This window comes from Thunnus albacares, chromosome 5 (genome assembly GCF_914725855.1).
Source record: "Thunnus albacares chromosome 5, fThuAlb1.1, whole genome shotgun sequence".
Lineage (NCBI taxonomy): Eukaryota > Metazoa > Chordata > Actinopteri > Scombriformes > Scombridae > Thunnus > Thunnus albacares.
Genome location: NC_058110.1, coordinates 33,203,926 through 33,225,348, shown reverse-complemented (window position 1 = coordinate 33,225,348; position 21,423 = coordinate 33,203,926). Strand labels below are relative to the sequence as shown.

General features: G+C 40.8%; 1 protein-coding gene across 1 annotated transcript in view; it reads right to left on the bottom strand.

Moving 5' to 3' along the window:
* hdac6 (histone deacetylase 6) overlaps window positions 1–21,423 on the bottom strand; it is a 24,135-nt gene extending 2,712 nt beyond the window's left edge. The window contains exons 1-28 of the mRNA XM_044350435.1: window positions 21,318–21,423; window positions 19,240–19,322; window positions 17,488–17,619; window positions 15,927–16,012; window positions 15,097–15,181; window positions 14,855–14,895; window positions 13,927–14,023; window positions 13,243–13,340; window positions 12,544–12,648; window positions 11,267–11,335; window positions 11,005–11,131; window positions 9,945–10,010; window positions 9,406–9,465; window positions 9,205–9,294; window positions 8,989–9,095; window positions 8,182–8,249; window positions 7,924–8,071; window positions 7,720–7,848; window positions 7,338–7,506; window positions 5,881–6,086; window positions 5,596–5,788; window positions 5,348–5,497; window positions 4,775–4,952; window positions 4,561–4,688; window positions 4,230–4,445; window positions 2,369–2,506; window positions 2,131–2,277; window positions 435–563 (exon numbers count right to left, since the gene is read on the bottom strand). Of these exons, the coding sequence (XP_044206370.1) occupies window positions 435–563; window positions 2,131–2,277; window positions 2,369–2,506; window positions 4,230–4,445; window positions 4,561–4,688; window positions 4,775–4,952; window positions 5,348–5,497; window positions 5,596–5,788; window positions 5,881–6,086; window positions 7,338–7,506; window positions 7,720–7,848; window positions 7,924–8,071; window positions 8,182–8,249; window positions 8,989–9,095; window positions 9,205–9,294; window positions 9,406–9,465; window positions 9,945–10,010; window positions 11,005–11,131; window positions 11,267–11,335; window positions 12,544–12,648; window positions 13,243–13,340; window positions 13,927–14,023; window positions 14,855–14,895; window positions 15,097–15,181; window positions 15,927–16,012; window positions 17,488–17,619; window positions 19,240–19,311 (3,234 nt within the window). The 5' untranslated portion in view covers window positions 19,312–19,322; window positions 21,318–21,423. The remainder of the gene's footprint in view (window positions 1–434; window positions 564–2,130; window positions 2,278–2,368; window positions 2,507–4,229; window positions 4,446–4,560; window positions 4,689–4,774; window positions 4,953–5,347; window positions 5,498–5,595; window positions 5,789–5,880; window positions 6,087–7,337; window positions 7,507–7,719; window positions 7,849–7,923; window positions 8,072–8,181; window positions 8,250–8,988; window positions 9,096–9,204; window positions 9,295–9,405; window positions 9,466–9,944; window positions 10,011–11,004; window positions 11,132–11,266; window positions 11,336–12,543; window positions 12,649–13,242; window positions 13,341–13,926; window positions 14,024–14,854; window positions 14,896–15,096; window positions 15,182–15,926; window positions 16,013–17,487; window positions 17,620–19,239; window positions 19,323–21,317) is intronic.

The following is a 21,423-nucleotide window of genomic DNA, read 5'->3' as shown; positions in this document are numbered from 1 at the left end:
GATCCTGGTGAGAGTTTCTGTTGGAAGGATATAATACGATATTTTGTGATTCGGAAATATAAACAGCTGGTTCCTCAGGGACAGGATGAATGATGGAGGCAGTCTGACTAGTCTGACAAAGTTCCAGGTCAACAGATGACTCAGGATGCAAATCTCTGTCTAATACTTTTGTCTGTGAGCAAGAAACCGATCACACAGACATGACGACAAGAAAACCTCCAAACAAAGAACGACTGACTAATTATCAATGAAAATAAACAGTTTGGAGAAACTGAACCTTACTGCAGGACTACGATGTGATAAATATGTTAAAATACTGGACAGAATGGGCTGAAATAACCTGTTCCTGCACGTTAACGTGTTCTTTTTGTCTGAAAATAATAAAACAGAAACACATCTGGATTTTATGTGGAGTGCGACAGGCTGGTTGTTACCTGGTTGTGCACGTACGCCTCACACAGGTAACACCACACGGACAGATCACAGAAGCTCAGAACCATCGGATGTTCGGACACCGTGCCGTGAGTCACCATGTGCTCGTTAACGTAACGCCCGCAGAACACCTGAGGACAGGAAACAAGTTACATCATCAACAGGCGACACAATGATGTCATCAGCAAAAAAGTTTCTGCAGGTTCAACATGTAGAATCTAATTTAACATCCGTTTCACCATCAAACCGACCAAAGTGTGAAAGAATGATGACATCACCTACAATTATTTATTATTATATCATCATATTTTACCAGCAGGATTTATAACTATTGTGGCTTCTACATTTAATGGGAACATGTTCAAAATAGCAGCTCACAGACGCCATGACATGATCAACACGCTGTATGTTGGTTAACTGTTAGTTAGTCTGGTCTACACCTGACTTGACTGGTTACTCGTGCTTTGATGGTTTTTGTGGTCCAGGTGTTTGGATGGGTACCGAGAGATGTTGGGTTAGACTACAAACTGTTTTCGCTGACTGTTGTATCATAAATGAAATCAAAATCCCCAAAAAACATTCCTCAAAATAAACCTTTTCAAAAGAATCAAAACCAGTAAAACTAAGATTAAACCAAAAAAAAAATAACCAGAACACTCTGTGGCGTCTTCCATAGTGCATCAGTTTCAGCACACCTGCCTTCATTAAGAGGTTCATGATGTGTGAGGTCAGGTGATGCTGGTTTAACATCAAAAACAACCACTAGGTCAAACTATTTCCTTTGACATAACTGAAAACAATAGAGCTTTCTAGAAATGGCTCCAACGATAACAATCATTCCTGATGATGTAGTTGACTGAATTAATGCGACCTGATAACCAGCAGAGAATGAATGGATGTTATTAAAGGACGGGTTCACAGTTGTTCAAGTGTGTTTTAAACCAGCAGTCAGGTGTCCATATGAGCAGTGAAAGAGGTTTTCCTCGCTGTAATCATTCCTCCTGTTCATACTGGATATTAAAAGATCCTGGATGTGCTTTCAATGTTAGTGATGGAGGATAAAATCCACAGTGTGTCCACACAGTCATTTAAAAGTTGATGTGAAGCTTCTATGAGGAACATTACGTTTCAGCCCCTGGTAACCATAGCGACAGGAGACAGTAACCCACCCAGTGTACTTCTGTTCTTCTATATTTGTGAGAACCAATTTGAGATCTTGACAGTGACGTCATCTTGGGCGTCCACCATTCTTAGTCGCAGTTTTAATAAAAACAACTTAGATAATAAAGCGTCTTCAATGGAAGTGATGGAGGATAAAATCCACAGTGTGTCCACACAGTCATTTAAAAGTCTGTGTGAAGCTTCTATTCAGCTTCAGCAGTCTGAGTTATTCATATCAAGTGGATATCTGACACATTTACAGTCTCTTTAGCATCAAATTCCCTCTTTGTGTTTCCTCGGACAGTGTTTCCCTGTTGAGCTGCAGGTGGAAGTATAGTAACAAAAAGAGGAACTTTGGCACTAAGAAGACTGTAACGTTGAAAGATATCTACTTGATTTGACTCATTTGGACGCTGAAGCTTCATATTACTGTCAGAAGGAAATGTTAAACACCTTTTGACAGGAAATTTAAAGGCCTGCAGATACTTTGTCAACAGTCTGAGACACATTATGTCATGAAGAAGTGAGACGGGTCACCTGGTAGCAGGTGAGACAGATCCAGTTCTCAGCCTCAGAGCCGCAGTCCTGACACGACCGGAAGACATCTATACCTGAGGGAGGGAGGGGCTTCACCGCGTCCAGGTGAGGACACCAGGACAGAGGGTCCACCACAAACATGGCGGCCTGAACACAGACAGACAGACAGACAGGTTAGACAGACAGACAGAATTATTCTCACTGATCAAACTGAATATAAATAAATAAGTTTGCTGACTCCGTCCATCTGAACTTGACACGTCAGCTCGAAAGCTCCTTGAGGCTTCGACCAACCGCACGCCCCCTCCGCCTCTGGCTCCGCCTCCGCTCCGGCTGCGGCCTCGTTTCCAGATTCTGACGCTGCCACGGCAACAGCCTGGAAGATAATAAGACAGAATATTATATATAAAAAGTACAACAGACACATGTGACGTGTAAATAATAAAGGTTTCAGGGTCGTTCATGGTTTATGGGGACACATGAACAGAACAGCTGATCGTTAATGTAGTTTGATTTGTTTTTATGGATCATATGGTTCATATAAATAAACATTAAATAAGTTAAAACAAGACACAGGATGTTAAACTTCTCAGCTTGTCTCTGCTGCTGCTGAATGTAAATCCACAGATCAATAAAGTCTGATCTTGTCTCGTGTTAAATTCTGTGTTTAAAATGTGATGAATGTAACGTTTATATATCATATAATTTAAGGTATGATGTCATTTTCTGGAGGAAAGTTTGCCGCCACAAGTCTTCAGAGCGTCACCTGGTTTTTCTCTTTTCTGTAGAAGGTTGTTTAATGTTCTTGTTCTTCTTCATTAGTTACCTTCTTACAATAAAAGTAAACAAGCTAACGGGGCTACTGAGAAGTCGCCTGATGATGCCTTCGGTCCATCGAGTCTCCCACGTTTGAAGAGATGACGGCTGAACCTGAAGCAGCTGTTTGTTTTGTACACAGAACGGCTTTTATCGTCATGTCATACAGAGGATGTGACATCATCATGTTCATATGACGTCAGACTAAACGTTCTGGGTGAAGACTGGCTTGTCGAATATTGCGAAATAGTCATTTCTTGGTTGTTGTTTCATATTTGAAGCTGCACTCCAACCATAGACTGTAAAAACTATGGACGTGGTCACCGTGATGTCACCCGTTGGTTTGTCGTTCTGAAGCCTCGAGTGTAGCGATTAGACCGTCGCCATCTTGGATTTGGCCGTCGCCATGTTTGATTTTTGGAGCCAGAAGTGACCATATTTGGACGAGAGGGTGTGGCTGACCATAGCGCTAGCTGCTAGCTTGGTTAGCACGATGCATTACGAGCCAGTGTAGGCGTACACCTGAACGTTGTCCAGCTCCAAACAAAATGAGTGTTTTTGGTTCCGTTGTCCTGATCTGTACGTCGTTAACGTGAGAGGTATTTGGTAAAATATTTTAAAAATGATTTTGAGATTTTAAATTGTAACGTCAGAAAAAAAAAAAGATTCGTAACATCCTACTTCCCATGTCTTAGCATTTTTAAGACTTTTGAGTGATTTATTTAAGACATTTTAATACCAATTAAGGCCTTATTTTTTAGATTCATGAATTCAATGCCTTTTAAGACTTTTCAGGGATCTGCGGGAACCCTGGAACTGAAAACACGCTGTGAAATAGCAGCGGCTAAACCCATACGCAATGGTTGCGTAAGCAACGTTGACTCCGTGGTGGCGACATTGGAATCACAACATAGCCACGCCCTAAAGCATACGCTGCTTTATCGTCTATTTTACTCTAAATGGGACCATAATTTACTAAATGAACATCATGCTGTGTTGAAGAAGACTTGAAACTAGTGATTGAGACCATAAACAGTTTACTGAGGTAATAAATGAAGAGAGAAGTAGGGTCATTTTCTCACAGACTTCCATAAAATCAGACTTCTTTTCGCAGCCAGTGGAGTCGCCCCCTGCTGGCCGTTAGATAGAATGCAGGTTTTTGACACTTCTGCTTTGGCCTCATTTTTCAGCCACTTAAGTCCAACCAGAGTGCAAAGGATTGTGGGAAATATAGGTGTAGGGACATCCAACACTGAGTAACAGCCATCAGACTGACTGCTCACCTGAGGCTGCACGCTCTCTGCTGATTGGTTCTGCTCAGGCGTCACCTCACTTGACTCCGCCTTCACTTCAGCGTCGCAGACGACCTTCTCTTCGCTGAGGCGGGTCTTCGGCCTGGCCCCGCCCACCGGGGTGGACGTAGTGGGATGATTGGACGAGGTGTTACTGATGTCCAAACTGGCCAATCCCTGAGTGAGCTGGTCCAGACTGTGGTCCGCCTGATTGGACGAAAAAAGGAGACACAATTAAAGAGGCCTTACTGTATTTATATAATCTGATTTCAGTTATTCTGGTTCAAGAAGTTAAAGTGACAGTTGGTGCTACTGTTGTGACCTCCTGTCCTGAAGGGGGCAGCGGTGGTTTGTCTGTGCTGCTCTGGTCTGACTTCCTGCCTTTTCCTTTAGAACTACGTTTCCCACGATGCTTCAGGGACGGCAGGGAAGCCCGGACGGATTCTGGGACTGAAAGAAAGATCAGGAAGTTACTAAAATAAAATCTAATAAAATAAAAAGACAATAATATAATACAAATAAAATCCTGTACTGACTGTGTATCCTCAGTGACCTCCAGTAGGGGGCGTGGTGTCGGATGACCTCGTTGATCGCGGCCACGGCGCTGTGGTGAGGAGGGGGGAGGGGTGTCACCAGGGAGGGAGGGGGGTCGCCGAGCAACACGCTGGTGCACATCGCCATGGAATCAGAGATGGAGGACAAGTTGTAACCTCCCTGCAGAAAGAGAGCGAGAGACCACTTCACTTTAGGGCTGCAACTAATGATTTCCTTCATTATCGATTAATTTGTCAACTATTTTCTTGATTAATCTGTCCATAAAATGTGACAATTGTCAATCACTATTTCCCAAAAGCCAAGATGACGTCCTCAAATGTCTTGTTTTGTCCACAACCCAAAAGATATTCAGTTTACTGTCATAGAGGACTAAAGAAACCAGAAAATATTCACATTGGAGAAGCTGGAATCAGAGAATTTGAACATTTTTTTCTTAAAGAACGACTCCAAACAATTAATCAATTATCAAAATAGTAGTTGATTAATTTGACAGCTGACAATTAATCGATTAATCACTGCAAGTTTAATTTATTTCACTTCACATCGCTACTCACCTCCAGTATAAGTAGGACCCGCCCCCCGGCCAGTGACATCAGCATGTTTGTGAGGTGGGCGTATCCCTCCGGGGTCACATGATATCCACCCAGCGGATCCCCCCGCGCCGCATCGAATCCGGCCGACACCAGAACCAACCCGGGGTTAAACTACAGAGAGAGGACCGATCAATCACACGACTCTTCACTTACAGTAAATGAAGCATGTGTGTGTGTGTGTGTGTGTGTGTGTGTGTGTGTGTTGTTACCTCAGTGGCGATCGGCATGACGACGTGTTGGAAGGCAGCGAGGTAGTCAGAGTCGCCCATCCGCCCGCCACTCCATGCTACATTGACGTTGAACCCTGCTCCCTTGGCAACGCCCACCCTGTCAGGAGCGGCGTCCTCTGAAGACGGAAAGAACATCCCGTTGTCATAGCGATGGAGGGAGACGTAGAGGACGCTGGAGACAGAGAAATGACGATGCATCACTTCACATCATTTCACTTAAAAAAAAAACATCTTTCTTCATTCGGTTCGATCTTCTCTCCTCACCTGTCGTCGTCCTCGAACATGTGCTGCGTCCCGTTGCCATGGTGAACGTCCCAGTCCAGGATGAGGACTCGCAGCGGTGGATGACGGGACATTTTCTGGGCGTAGCGGGCAGCGAGCGCCGCCGTGTTGAAGAAACAGAAACCACAAGGAGAGTCTCTCTCTGCGTGATGACCAGGAGGACGAACGATCGCCACGCCGTTATTCACCTGGAGAGACACACACAACACACACACAGACACACACACACGCACGCACATACACACACACACACATACACACACACACAGTTCAACTTGTACATTTTTATTTTCAATTATTTGTTTTCAACAGTTTTTGTGTCATTATACTGAACGACGCTACGTTGTAATCTAAAAGCCGTTTCTTGTGTTTCAGCTCTGTGATGTAACGTTAGTGGAGAACATAACAGAATCTGAAGCTCTGTGATTGGATGTTTGTTGCCAAGATGCATCTTGGGAGTCCTAATTGACTCCTCTCCTTTAGAGCTGCGAAGTTTAGTCGATTAATTGATTAGTTGCCAACTATTTTGATAATCGATTAATTGTTTTGAGTTGTTTTTTTTAAGAGGAAAATGTCCAAATTCTCTGATTCCAGCTTCTCAAATGTGAATATTTTCTGGTTTCTTTTGTCTTCTATGACAGTAAACTGAATATCTTTAAGTTGTGGACAAAACAAGACATCTGAGGACGTCATCTTGGACTTTTGGGAAACAGTGATCAACATTTTTCACCGTTTTCTAGCATTTTATGGACCAAACGACTAATCAATGAATTGAGGAAATAATTATTTTTTATGTCTTCAGGCTTGTAGCTTTGACTTTTTATCTATTTTTATTTGTTTGTTTATTTAACAGGACAGATGTTACAGAGTCGCCCTAAAAACAGAATATGAAAATGAGATAGAAATGACAAAGTTACTGAGGTCGATTATAAGCCTGCGGAACAATTAATAAAATGAAGAAAGAAGAACATATATAATATTAATAAAAAACAACATGCAACACAGAGACTCATGATACAAGATATGCAAGACAATTAATACATGAAGATATTAATGTTCATAGAAAAGTAGATTGAATAAAACCACACTGAGCTGCGTTGTTAGACACTAACTAGAACATGCAAAGCAGAAGCACAGATACAAAAATCATGCACAGTATGTAAAATACATAAATTAGTCTGACACAATAAAAGCAAAACCACAATAAGACATGAAGGCAGACTGGCAACAACAAGATAGCGACAGGTGACAGTAGACAGTCAACACGGTTGTTCATCTTATATCTTACGTACTGATGATTCAACCAGGAGAGTTTCCTCCATCTATCCATCAGAAACTGTCAGCCGCCTACACTGTGTATGACTCACACCTGACCTGTGTGTGTGTGTGTATGTGTGTGTGCGTGCGCGTGTGTGTGTGTGTGTGCATGTGCGCTCTACCTGTCCTGTCAGTATCGTCTCCACAGCGTTGAAGCAGCTTCCAGCAGCCAGCAGAGCGCACTGGAAGCTCTGGTTGTTGATGTAGATGGAGTTGAACTCGTTTCCCAGTTTGTTCAGATCTCTGGGCTTCATCACCGCTGTGCCTTTCATTTGCTCGATGTGCTGCACGCTGCGTACACACACACACACACACACACACACACACGCACACACACACACACACACACACACACACACACACACACACACACACACACACACACACACACACACACACACACACGCACACACACACACACATCCAGTTTGGTTAGTATGATGTTCTTCAGGTGCATTGACGTGTTTCATGTCTGCCTTAACATATGATTGTGTGTGTGTATACCTGTGACACATGGCGAGTTCCTCCTCGGTTGCCAAGCGAGCTGGTATCCGTTGGCAACGGTCAACCAATCCCAGCTGCTGATGTTTGGAGAAGATCTTGAAGATTCTCTGCGGCTGCTCGGGATGATGTCTGCACACAGACGTTTGTGTCATTTACGTGATTTTATCTTGTGAACGTAGAAGAGCTGAGACGACGACAACACACCTGTCCCACATGTTCAGATGCTCCATCATCCTCTCGTCGTACACCAGGCCTGTCGTCGTGGCAACAGAGAGGGCGGGGCTGGTCTTCTGTGTGCTCTCCTCGTTGGCTGTTGCTCTGATGACGCTCACCTCTGCCGACGGGGCGCCTTCTGTACAGGAAACAGGAAGAGAAGAAGAAGGAAATGACGTCATCACAACATGACATCATACAGAGAGTAAGTGTGTGTGTGTGTGTGTGTGTGTGTGTGTCGTGTCCTACCCAGGACTTGCAGAGAGGCCCAGTGTGGATAGAGAGCTGAGACAGTCTGAGAGATGGACTGCAGAGCACTGAGAGAGAGACAGAGAGGTGATTATAATCAAACAACATCGTTATTGAACTCTTTACTCAGACATTAGAGTGATATTCATCATCTGAGAGCTTTCAAACCTCTAGTGTGTTTGTTCTGAATCAGAGAATGAGATCAGTTCCTTTTTACGCAGGAAAAAAATCCAAGCAAACTAAAATGCATCATTAAACATTGTGAGAACGTTCTCTCCTCTCATTGGTCAGATGTGGAACATAAACACAGAAAGACGCTCCGGAAGAAGCTCTTATCTGGCCAAATATCAAGAACATCATTCATTCTCTGGCTAGCTGTTAGCAGCTGTTAGCTCAAACCAACAGTATCAGATCAAAACAAGGACGAAAATCAACCACAGGCAACCAGACTGAGCTACAGAAGGATTGAAAACGTTTTGGACCGCCCCCTTAAACAACAAAGACTAAGAAACTTTTCTGTTTGTTGCTCCAGTTCTTTGATACTGAAGAAAACTTCAAAATGTGATGATTCTCAGGCAGGTTCTGAGGTCATAGGGAGCATCTTTTTCTATGATTTCTGTTTCATGTCTGTGTTCAGATTTGACTGAGTTACAACTCAGAGAAGAAGAAGGAGAAGTTTGGGTGCAACTCCCCTGAGGAGGTGCCTCACAGTTTGAAAACCTCTGTTCTAAAGGACGTACATGTAGGAGTATCAGGTGACTCGGTGACTGACCAATCAGCAGAGACATCAGTGTGTGTGTCAGGTACCTGTCAGACGGAGCAGTGGGCGGATTCAGTGGTGGACAGGCTCCTCCGAGCAGAGCTCTGACGCAGGCTGCAGCGCCCTCTGCTGTCGACTGCAGGTTATAACCTCCCTGCACACACATGCACACACACACACACACACATTAGTAGAGATGAGATGTGTGTGTGTGTGTGTGTAATGTGTGATGTAATCTGGTGATGTGTAACTGAGTGTTTTACCTCCAGAGCGAGAACGAGTCGACCTTCAGCCAAACTCATCAACATGTGAGTCAGAACATGGAAACACTGAGGACTGACACACATCTCACCCTAAACACACACACACACACACACACACACACACACACACACACAGAAAGTTAATTTAAATCCGTTAAAGAAACAATCCCGTCACTGACCTCAGGTCTGTGGTGTTTTTACCTTCTCATCTCCGACTGCAGCATCAAACCCAGCAGAGACCAGAACCAGCTGAGGCTGAAACTGAACACACACACACACACACACACACACACACACACACACACACACACCTCATTATTCATATTATATATATATATATATATATATGTAAATACACATCACTCATTTATTGTATTTATCTACAATTATCTAACATTACAGACAAATACACAGGCCGTTATTTAGACTGAAACATCTTTTTTATTTTAACAGGACAAAAATTCTTCATTTTTTCTGACTTCAAAGACCTTCTGGTCTGTTTCTGTTTCACCTCGAGTGTTTCTGTTTGTGCAGTTTGTGTGTTTATGCAGATAGTCACTGTGGTTCAGGAGCTACAGACAGTCTTTGCTCCAAAATAAGTGCAGAGTGAAAGAGGTTAAAGGTTAGAAATAAGGGTCAAGGTTACGGTCTAAGACATGCTTTATGTCAAGGAGGGTGTAAACGTGTGTGTGTGTGTGTGTGTGTGTGTGTGTGCGTGTGTGTGTGTGTGTGTGTGTTACCTCGTGGGCGACAGGCAGCAGCAGTTGTTGGAAAGCTGCGATATAATCAGCGTCAGTCATCCTCGTCTGAATAAAACAAACACATAAGAAAACAGCTCAGATTTTGAAAGTCTTGGAGGAAGTGATGTTGATGTTTCTCCAGACTTTTACTTTGACGGGTCTTTGAAGATGAAAGTGAATTAAATTCAACTAAATTTGCAAGTAAAAAAGTTACTGAAACTTAAACATGTTTAATCATCTTTGATGGCAGAGACAGGACAGTTTTTAGCGTCAGAGTTTAATGAATCCAGGTGTTTTGCCGACTGGTTTTAGTTTCCTTCAATTCTTAGTTTTTATTTTATATTGTTATATTTCATTTAGTCTATTTTGTTTTATTTAATTGTATTATTTATTACTGCTGTAACACTGGAGTGCAGGTGTGAAGTGGGAGGAGTTACTGCAGTTAAAGTCTCAGTTCTCTCTTCTACAGTTTGGATCAACATGAAACTCTGCTGGTTGAATCATCAGAATAAAAGATGAACAACTGTGTCAGAAAATATCTGGTTCAAAACTACAAGCCTGCAGACATAAAAAAAACTAGAGGAGAGGAGTTAACTACGACTCCCATGGTGCATTTCTGCAACAAATATCCAACCACAGGATTTAAAATTCGGCCACATGCTCCGCTGACAGCAAGCTTCTGGTGTCGGAAAAAACACAACTTTAAACTTTTGTTTACAACTTTAACGACAGAGTTTTGAATCCATTACGCCTCTGATTCCCACCTCTGATGGCAGCTGAGGCTGATGGGTAATGTAGTATTTTTTTAGCCGTCCGCCAAAAAAATGTGATTTCTCAGAAACAAAGTTAAAATGATGTCAGAACATAAACATACATGATGGTTAAATCACCCAGAGAGTCCTGAGTTTCTATGTTCAGTAATATTTAGGAGACACTTCACAATCTACTCCTTTAGGATTAATAAAATACTCTGTCTCTCTGAAGGAGGAGGAGGAGGAGGAGGAGGAGGAGGAGGAGGAGGAGCAGGAGGAGGAGGAGGAGGGATTAGATGAAGACTCACCTTGTTCCAGGGCAGATTGATGTTTCGTCCTTCAGCTCGTCCGCTGCCGACAAACTGACAGTCAGACTCTGGCAGGTGAGGCCAGAAAGATCCCTGCTCGAACCTGTGGACACTGAAGTACAGCACACTACAACACACACACACACACATAGACACACACACACACACACACACACACAGACAAGTGTGTTTTAACTCCACTGAGTTGAGTTGTGTTTGAGCTCAGAGTTTGTAACCGTGATGGAGGAGGAGGAGGAGTCACCTGGGGTCTTCCTGGAACAGATACTGGATGCCCTGACCATGATGAACGTCCCAGTCCACTATCAACACCCTGACACACACACACACACACGCACACACACACACACACACACACACACACACACACACACACACTCACACACACACACACACACACACACACACACACACACACACAGAAAACAGAGACATTACATCATTAAAATGTTGTCTTGTCGTGGAAGGAAAAACTAAACACTGCTGTGAGCAGATGAACAGACTGTTGACATGTATCAGCACACAGAGAAGCTGCATTAATTTACATTAATTGAAATATAATCCAATACATTAAATTAGTCTGACGTGGACCTTCACAATGAAAGCAGTGAGGAGTTTCTTAGTTATGTTTATCCACCAATCAGCAGCTACCACATCTTGAGGCTGAAGCACCTTTAAGTGTCCCAGACGGCTGCTAGCTGCTCCAACTGACTCCCATTAAAAAGCCTCAACTTCTCTCTAGAAACACTAAATCAATAATTGTTTTCAACGAGTCATTCTGGTCTCAATCTCTAAATTCAGGCCCTCTAATAAGTGTGCTGCTGGTCATTCTGGAAATGATCGCTCCGTTAATTAGATTTGAAGACTTATTATTAGTAGCTTTGATGTCTGCCGTGTGGGCGTTGATTGACAGCTGCCAGTGAAACCATTAGATGATGATGTCACACCTCGCTACATCCATCTTTATAAACCGTCTGATACCCACTGAATGATTTACTCTACTGAACAGACCGTCAGCCAATCAGAGCAGAGTACACACCACACACTGAGGAGAGAGTCCTGTTTGATTATTAATCTATAATCTATATGTAATAATGTGCAGAACATGTTTACAGATAAAAATATTAAATATTTTCATTATTTTCCTGACAGTTATCAGCTTTCACGCTACTCACATACTAAGACAATTCATACTGCATTATATTACTACAACAACTTGTTTTCATTCTCTTTTTTATTTGTTTGGTATGTTTATTGTGCAACCTGAACACTACAGCTGCACACATACATATGTTTGTTTGTTTTTCTACAGTTGTGGGGACCCTAACCCCCCCAAACCTAAACCTGATTCTAACATCAACTATAAAACCAAGTCTTCAAACAGTCCTTTAATGTTGTAACGATCAGCGAAAATGTCCTCACAATGCAGGAATGTCCTCGCTACGATGGCGACAAACTGAAATTCATCCTCACAAAGATAGAAACACACACACACACACACACACACACACACACACGTACCTGCTGACTTTGTGTCTGGTCTGAGCGTAACGAGCTGCGATCGCCACGTTGTTGAAGATGCAGAAACCGTTGGACTCGTTGCACTGAGCGTGATGACCTGGAGGCCTGACAGAGACACACACACCTTACTGTTTCTGTTTGGATTTTAACTGTTACTGTTACATTAAAATGTCCAGAAGAAGAAGAGAATATAATTTATCACCATTTATCACTGTTAGATCACGTTTTTGTCAGCACTTCCTAGCTGTATACAGCAATAATTCCTGATGATATAATTAATTTAATTAATGCAACCTGGACTCAGATAAGCAGGAGAAAATGCAAAAAAAGGATTCAACAGCTTCCTGCAGCAAAATCTACTGTCGCACCAGTTTCACTAGTAGTTCACAGATGTAAAACGTCTCCTAACAGCCCACAAACACACAACTAATGTTACCGTCTACAGCAGGAAAATATTCAACAGCTTCGGACAGGAAATGTAACACTTTATAAAACGTTTTAAGAGTCTTTTTTCAAGGAAACTGACTTCCATGTTTTGCAGATACTTTGTTTATGTCTAAAGATTTATCCAGGTGGACAACAAAGAAATATAAAATACCAGATATTTCAGTAGAAATGGTAAACGGGAGGATTTGTGATTTTTTACGAGCAGGCTTGGAGCACCTGAACGCAGCCCACAGCGCAGCTTCCTGTTGTTACCTGACGACAGCAAATCCATTCCTGAGTTCAGAGGTCATGACCCGATCAACCAGCTGCAGGACTGAACCCACCGCTAACAGACACACCTGGAAGGTCTCCTGTAACGCACACACACACACACACACACACACACACACACACACACACACACACACACACAGCAGTTAGTGTGTGTGTGTGTGTGTGTGTGTGTGATCTCTGTACAACTGCTTTTAATATTTCACACATTTAAATCTTGTATTTGAGAATCTAAAATATACAAAACTGATTCTGATTTTCTCTTCGTGCTCTGCTAGACGTTACTACACCTGTGTGTGTGTGTGCGTCTCTGTGTGCGTGTGTGTGTGTGTGCGTGCGTGCTCGTGTGTGTCTCTGTGTGCATATGTGTATGTGTGTGTGCGTCTCTGTGTGCGTGTGTGTGTGTGTGTGTGTGTATATGTGTGTGTGCGTCTCTGTGTGCGTGCGTGTGTATGTGTGTGTGCGTGTGTGTGCATAAGTGTACGTGTGCGTGTGTGTGTATATGTGTATGTGTGTGTGTGTGTGTCTCCGTGTGTGTGCATAAGTGTATGTGTGCGTGTGTGTGTATATGTGTATGTGTATGTGTGTGTGCGTATGTGTATGTGTGTGTGTGTGTGTGTGCGTCTCTGTGTGCGTGCGTGTGTGTGTGCATGCGTGCGTTCTTACAGGATGGAGGTAGACAGAGTCGTATTTGTCAGACAGAGTGTGCAGTTCGCTCTCTGACATCGTCTGAGTCGACTTCATCAGGTCCACGTAATGTTTCCTGCAGGAACAAACAGCTGATTAAAGGTCGGCAGCAGAGCAGAATATAAAGTAGAAACAATAGAACATGAACCTCCAGTATACTAGTAAACAGATGTTTATCAGTTTTAACAATATTATCTTATATTGACTTAAATAATATAGATCCATGAACAATTAGTCCGATATTAATTGATTAGTCCATCAACAGAAAATGAATCTGCAACTATTCTGATAATCGATTCATCGTTTTAAAAACTGCTGAGCTGATCTCAGCTCCTTCAATCAGATGATTTACTGCTTTAGAGCTGAAGCCATCAGTTGATTAATCAATTAGTTGGCAACTATTAAATGAATCGAAATAAATGAATCAATTGTCAAACTATTTTGACAATTGATTAATCGTTTTGTGTCCGAAAAAAAGTCCAAATGTGAATATTTTCTGGTTTCTTTAGTCTCTATGACAGTAAACTGAATATCTTTGTGTTGTTGACAGAACAAGATCTTTTCTCAATTAATCAATCAATCGTTTAGTCGATAAAATGTCAGAAAATATTGAAAAATGTTTGTTGTAATTTCTTAAAGTTCAAGGCGACATCTTCAAATGTCTTGTTTTGTTTGATCGACAGTTCAAAGACATTCAGTTTATCATCATGTATGAAAAACATCTGAGAAGCTGCAAAGAGAATATTTGTTATTTCCTGTTGATCGACTGATCGATTCATCGACTAACTGTTGCAGCTCTGAAGTTGAGTCTAGTAGAGTAAAATCAAAGTAGGAAACAATGATTGATTTCTGCTCTTCACTCTTCTTTCCAGGACTTTGAACGTTATTAGATGTTGTTGTGACTCACATGTGAGCGAGCAGCAGCTCTTCTTCTGTAGCTTCTCTGGGCTGAAACACAAACAGCAATAAACAATGATTTATTGTTCGTTATATGATGATTTATTTAAATTATAGGAGGATTATTAAACACCTGAGACGTGTTTTAACGAGGAAGTTTGTTTTCCGACTGAATTTATTATTATTATTATTTATTATGTTCATGTCTGACAAACGTTTGAGCGCAGCGACAGTAGATGAGTCCAGACAGACCTCGACTCTGACGCAGCGAGACAGCAGCTCTTGTCTCTCCAGCTCCTTCATGATGGACGTCACTCTGTCTGGACTCTCTGGATGACTGAAACACAACAACAACAACAGTCACTCAACAACTATCATCTGTAAAGAAATGACAATGTTTAACTGTAATACAATCAGAGCTGGAAGAGGAAAAATGAAAAAATGAAAAAAATGTCATGTTGAATGAATGAAAAGGTGGAACTGAGCTGAATTTAACACCAGACTTATTCTGTAGTTCATCTTCATTTTGTTCTTAATAAGTTAATGATGACATGCAGTAGTAGTGAGTATTTAATGAACCCTTAGTAACCCGTCACCCAGAGACTAACAGTAACGTCAACACTAACAAACGAGAGCAGCTGTGCTCCATTACACACAAACCAACTGATGATTTTACTACAAACATTAATGTCTGAATCTGATCATGTGATTCCAACCTCGAAACAGAATAATGATTAAAAGATGTTTTAATGTTTATGTAGCACAACAAGCTACTGAAGCACAGAGACTGAAAACATGATGCTGTTATTAGTGTTTGGAGGCGTTTCTGGAACAACAACGGAGGAATCAGATATATCAGACTTTGATACAAACACACAACACTCGTTAGTAGATCAGTTCATTGATGGTTTGGATGCAAACTTGAGATTTGTGGACAATAAGAGAAATATATAGAATGTCCAGCTAAAGCCTTTAAGTTATGTAGAACTATTACAATAAATTAAATGTGTCACATCGTATGTAAAATATTTAATAATGGATGATAATAATAAACACACAGGTTAGAACAGAGTGAACGTTACCTGGAATCCCACAAGTTCTTATGGTGAGTGAAGGTCTCAGTGTAAACCAGACCAGTTCCACTGGCTGCTGCCCTGCTGGACAGATCCTACACACACACACACACACACACACACACACACACACACACACACACACACACACACACACACACACACACACACATATACATACACATACATACACACACACACACACACATATACACACACATACATACACACACACACACACACACACACACACACACACACACACACACACACACACATATATACACACACACACACACACATACACACACATACACACACACACACACACATATATACACACACATACATACACACACACACACACACACACACACATACACACACATACACACACACACACATATTAGCTTTAGCTTTCAGACAGCGAGGATTCACCGCCGCCTCTGCAGCCAATTTCTATGTTCTGTGTTCTGATTGGATGGCAGCAGAACTACCTAACCAGTAACAACCTGCATCTACACACACACACACACACACACACACACACACCCAACAGGCTGCTACTGTCCACCTGCTGTCTGCTTATGTACCTGTACTCAACCAAAGATCATTTCTGAGGGAAGATGTTTCACTCTGTAACACGTCTGTACAACCAGAATGTTTCTGTAGTTTTAACAACTCCAACAGAGTGAGACGTCTTCTCTCTACAGCAGCTCATGTGCAGGAGTCCTGACGTTAAATTTAACACCTTTTAAGACCTTTTTTAAGACCCTTTCCAAACATTTTAACACCTCATCCCCACTTCTAGTTCTAGCCGGTTATATCAGCGACACACTTTAACTTACATTTACTATATATTTATTGTAAGACAGCACCACTAGTTTCAGATAGGCAATGACTTGAGTGACTAAACCAATGCAAGATTAATTAAAGAGAAACTATCGGACACCAGTATTTGATCAATAAACAATACGATTGACAAAACTTTGAACTATAAAGTAACAAGCGAGTGTGGCTACAACGTAAATCTGTTTTATTGTACTTATAGGTTTTAGATTAGCTAATATAAACTGATATATGATATGTACGGGGTTTCAGTCATGCTATTAGTGTGCTGTAACCATCTGGTTGATCAATATTTCTGTTCTAGTCTTAGTTGCAGTAGTACTGGAACAATCAATCAGATCTGTATTTGCATCAGAGTGAAATATCTCTACAGCTACTGGATGGATCGTCATAAACACTTTCCTCATTGCTTGAGGATCAATAATGAGTTCTGTGATTGGTCAAAGTTCCTTCTTGTCCAACATTAGAAACACATTACGATCAGCAGTCATCAAAACAATCATTTAAACTTGATCAATCAATAGTTTTACACCAGGAGCTTCACAGATTTAATCAAGTAGCTCCTGAAAAATAAGTCGCTACAGCTGCTTATTTCAGTGTGTCACATATATATTTAATCAATCAACGGACTCTTATCAGCAGATATTCAATATATCATCATTTGATCAGAGAACACTATTGATCAGATAAAACACTCGACACGTGTCGATCAGTTTCTCACCAGCTGCTGCAGTTTGACGTCCAGCTCTTCTTCTCTCTCCTCTCTGCTTCTCTCCATCCTTCCTTTCCTCTTCGCCTTCTGCAGGCTGCTTTCTCCTTTCTTCTCCTCGTCTCCTTTATTGCTGTTGACTCCCTGAAAACACACACAAACACACACACACACACACACACACGCACACAAACACACACACACAGCAGTTCTCAGCTTCTGATCATGTGTCTTCGACTGTCTGCAAACTGACCGAAGAGTAAAACATTTATCTGTTAACATGAAGACACTTTGTGAACGTGTGAAGTGAAGCGAGTCGAGCGGACTTGAGGTCAAACTGCAGCTCTGGTAGATGATTGACAGCTGCTGTTGTCACTAAATCACAATAAACCTTATTACGCAACTAAAATCACACCTACTCTACTAATAAACTCATTATGTTCCTTTTGTGGATCAAGAGACGTTCAAGAGCTCTCAGTAATCCTAATAACTGCATACATACAGTATCTTTATTTAACAAGAACTGTTTAAAAGTCTGCTGTTATTCTAATCTCATGTGCAGACAAGAGCTGCAACGATTGGTCGAAATTAATCAGCCGTTATTTTGATAATCAATTAATTAAATTAAAAGTCATTTTTTTATGATTCAAGCTTCTCTTGATGTGATTTTTGCTGCTCAGACTATTGATCAGACAAAACAAGACAAATGTTTGACAGTTTATAGATAACATGAATTAATTAATTAAAAAAAAAAAAAACAATCTGTAGATCAATCAATCATGAAAATAATCGTTAGTTGCAGCTCTGGTACAAAATCCTGTATCTGGAGTTCCTCAAGGAACAATTTTAGGGCCTCAGTTGTTTGATCTAATGTCTGTAAACAGACAAGACTCTCACTGTTTAATGTTACTTGAATACGATACCTGTCCTGTTAGCATAATTTAGCTAAAGTAGCTAACGTGTCTTAGCTTGGGTCCGAGGTAGCAGGTCGTGTTTCCAGAGTGCAAAAGGCAAAACCCTGCATTCGACCATGAACTGCAACTCTGGGCTCCAAACCGGTTCAGGTGATGTCACACCTCACTACATCCAGCGTTATATACAGGATATGTGCTAACCACATCCTGACATCCAGCTGATTGTGTTTGCCAAAAAATGTTTAACTGTTCCTTTAAAACTAGATTTAGACTCATGGCTGCTTCAGGACGGATCCTCAGGATCAGGCTTCATGTTAAAAACATTTATTACTTCCTGATCAATAAAAAGCTGAATGAAACCATCTCTGCAGTAGATCCAGTGATCCAGCTCCTGTTCTAAAACTGATCTGCTGTTAGTTTTAGGGCTGCAACTAACAATTATTTCCATTATTGATTAATCTGTTGATTATTTTCTCAATTAATCGATTATTTGTTTGGTCTATAAAATGTCAGAAAATGGTGAAAAATGTTGATTAAAGTTTCCTGAAGTCCAAGATGTCATCCTCAAATGTCATATTGGGCAAAGATATTCAGTTTACTGTCATAGAGACTAAAAGAAAAGACTTTTTCTTCTTAAAAAAATGACTCAAAACAATTAATTATCAAAATGGTTGGTTATTAATTGAATTGTTGGTAACTAATCGATTAATTGACTTATCGTTGCAGCTGTAGTTAGTTTGAACAGACTGAGTCTCTCTGTGTGTGTGTGTGTGTGTGTGTGTGTGTGTGTGTGTGTGTGTGTGTTTGTGTGTGTGTGTGTGTGTGCGTGCGTGTGTGTCACCTGACTTACCTGGGGAGACAGACGAGGAGATCTTCTGACTGACTTCAGTCCAGATCCTGGAGGATCTGATCCAGACGGCATCTCTGATCCCCCTGAAAGAAACATCAACACATACATGACATTAATCTGCCCAGATTATTTTCTTGATTGATTGATTGATTAATTGTTTGGTGTATAAAATAATTGTAAATCACAGTTACTGAAGCCAAAGTGACGTCTTGAAATGTTTTGTCTGAGCAGCAGAGATTCACACAGATTCATCAAGATTAGTCGATCGAGAGAAAATTTATTGACAACTATAATCAAATAATCATTTAAGTAATTTTTAAGCAAAACTTTCAGAAATTTGCTTCTCAAATGTGATGATTTGATGATTTCATGACAGTAAACTGAATATCTTTGCTGATCAAACAAAACAAAACATCTGAAGACGTCACATTTGACTCCATTTGACATTTGACAAGACCAATTTAGTACTATTCACTCAAATTTTATAGACAAAACAATCAATCGGAAAATAATCAGCATATTAATCGATAATAAATAATCGTTGGTCACAGCTCTAGATTTAACATTCAATCCCTTTTTAAGCAAAGGTGCTAAACATTTGATGACTCCGGGTTCTTTGTCTTACATCACTTCCCTTCACGTTAACAGTCACATGACCAGAGTGGGATTTGTTTTGGTTCAGTACACAGAGTCAGCAGCAGATATGACATAATACGAGGTTTTTCATGCACTTCGTTCACTTTGTTGATTGACGTCTTTAAATCAAAAACTGCTTTATTTATTTATTATTATTTATTATTTTTCATTCATCTCCTAAACTCACAGCTAGATATTTCACTATGACATCAGAGCATTATTTAAAAGGTAAATTAGCCAGAACTTGTCCAACTGATTTGCTTGTGACTGTCAGGCATCATTTTATTATAAAAATCCTGTCAGACACACAGACAGGTGAGCTCTGACGTCACAGTGAAAGATCGAGACATACGTTTAGGAGTTGAATGAAAAATAATACAAGTAGAAGGTTTTGAAGTGATTTAAAGATATCAGACAGAGCTGCAGAATCTCAGGTGAGGTTTGAAAACCAGATAGTTGGTTTAAACAGAGTAACAAATCATCTACTGGCTTTCATACTTTTATTTTTGTAACTTTTTTTTTGTTCTATGAAATGTTAATATTAAATATTTATTTTGGTGTCAGATAAAAAGCATGTAAATCTGAGAAAAAAAAATGATGATAGGTTACAAGTCCAGATTCAGGCAAGTCAGCAAATACATATTCAGTAAATAAAGAAAGTTAATATTTTACGTTCAGGCTCTTTAAGTGTGTATGTGGACATGAAAGAGACGAGACACAGAGCAGGTTTATATACACAGAAAATGTCCTTAAAACCAAACCAACGCCCTTAACTTTAAATAGTAAGTTGAAGTTGAGGGCTGCAGGTAATCAACACCTTTATATAGTCCATATTATAATCTACATTCAAAAAGTGAAACCTAAATCTTTCCGGTTTCAGTGTCTGTATTTTTCAAAAGGAACAAATATTTCTTTCGAAATTAAATCTTAATCTAGCAAATTCACCACAATGACAGATATGATTGATTGTTCTTTATGTATTTCCAGAATCTTAAAAGACTCTTCTGAGTATCTGGGTGACAAAATATTCAGTAAAACAAGATTTCTTTTAACGTTTTTCCTCCAAAGCTGTAACTCTTGTCCAGATATCAACCAGACACCATCTTTGTTTTGGATCCAGAAACAAGAGTCACAGCTCAGGAGAAACGTTAAAAAAAGCCGCTAAATGATGCAGCAGAGTGAATATTTTCTCATCCAGGTGGTTAAAGAGTCTTTGAGGATTGTAAAACATGTTGTGTCTCTGTGATGAATGTAAAGCTGCTACATGAGAGGCTCAAACAGCAGCCTGGCAACAGTGTAAACAGCAGCTGAGCTAACCTGTTAGCTTCCACGTTAGCTCTCAGCTGTTTATAATCACTCAGTTACGTTAATTTAAGTCGGCTAACAGTCCGTCCTCTTAGCGGGAAACGTCCAAACCTTCAAACAGATAAATTCAGACTCACGGCAGCTTTCTTTTCCTCACGTCCTCTGTTTCTGTCAGAGCTGCTGAGCGCCAACTGAGCTCCACAACCGTCCAATGCACATGACGTCACCCGGCAGGGAGGGGCG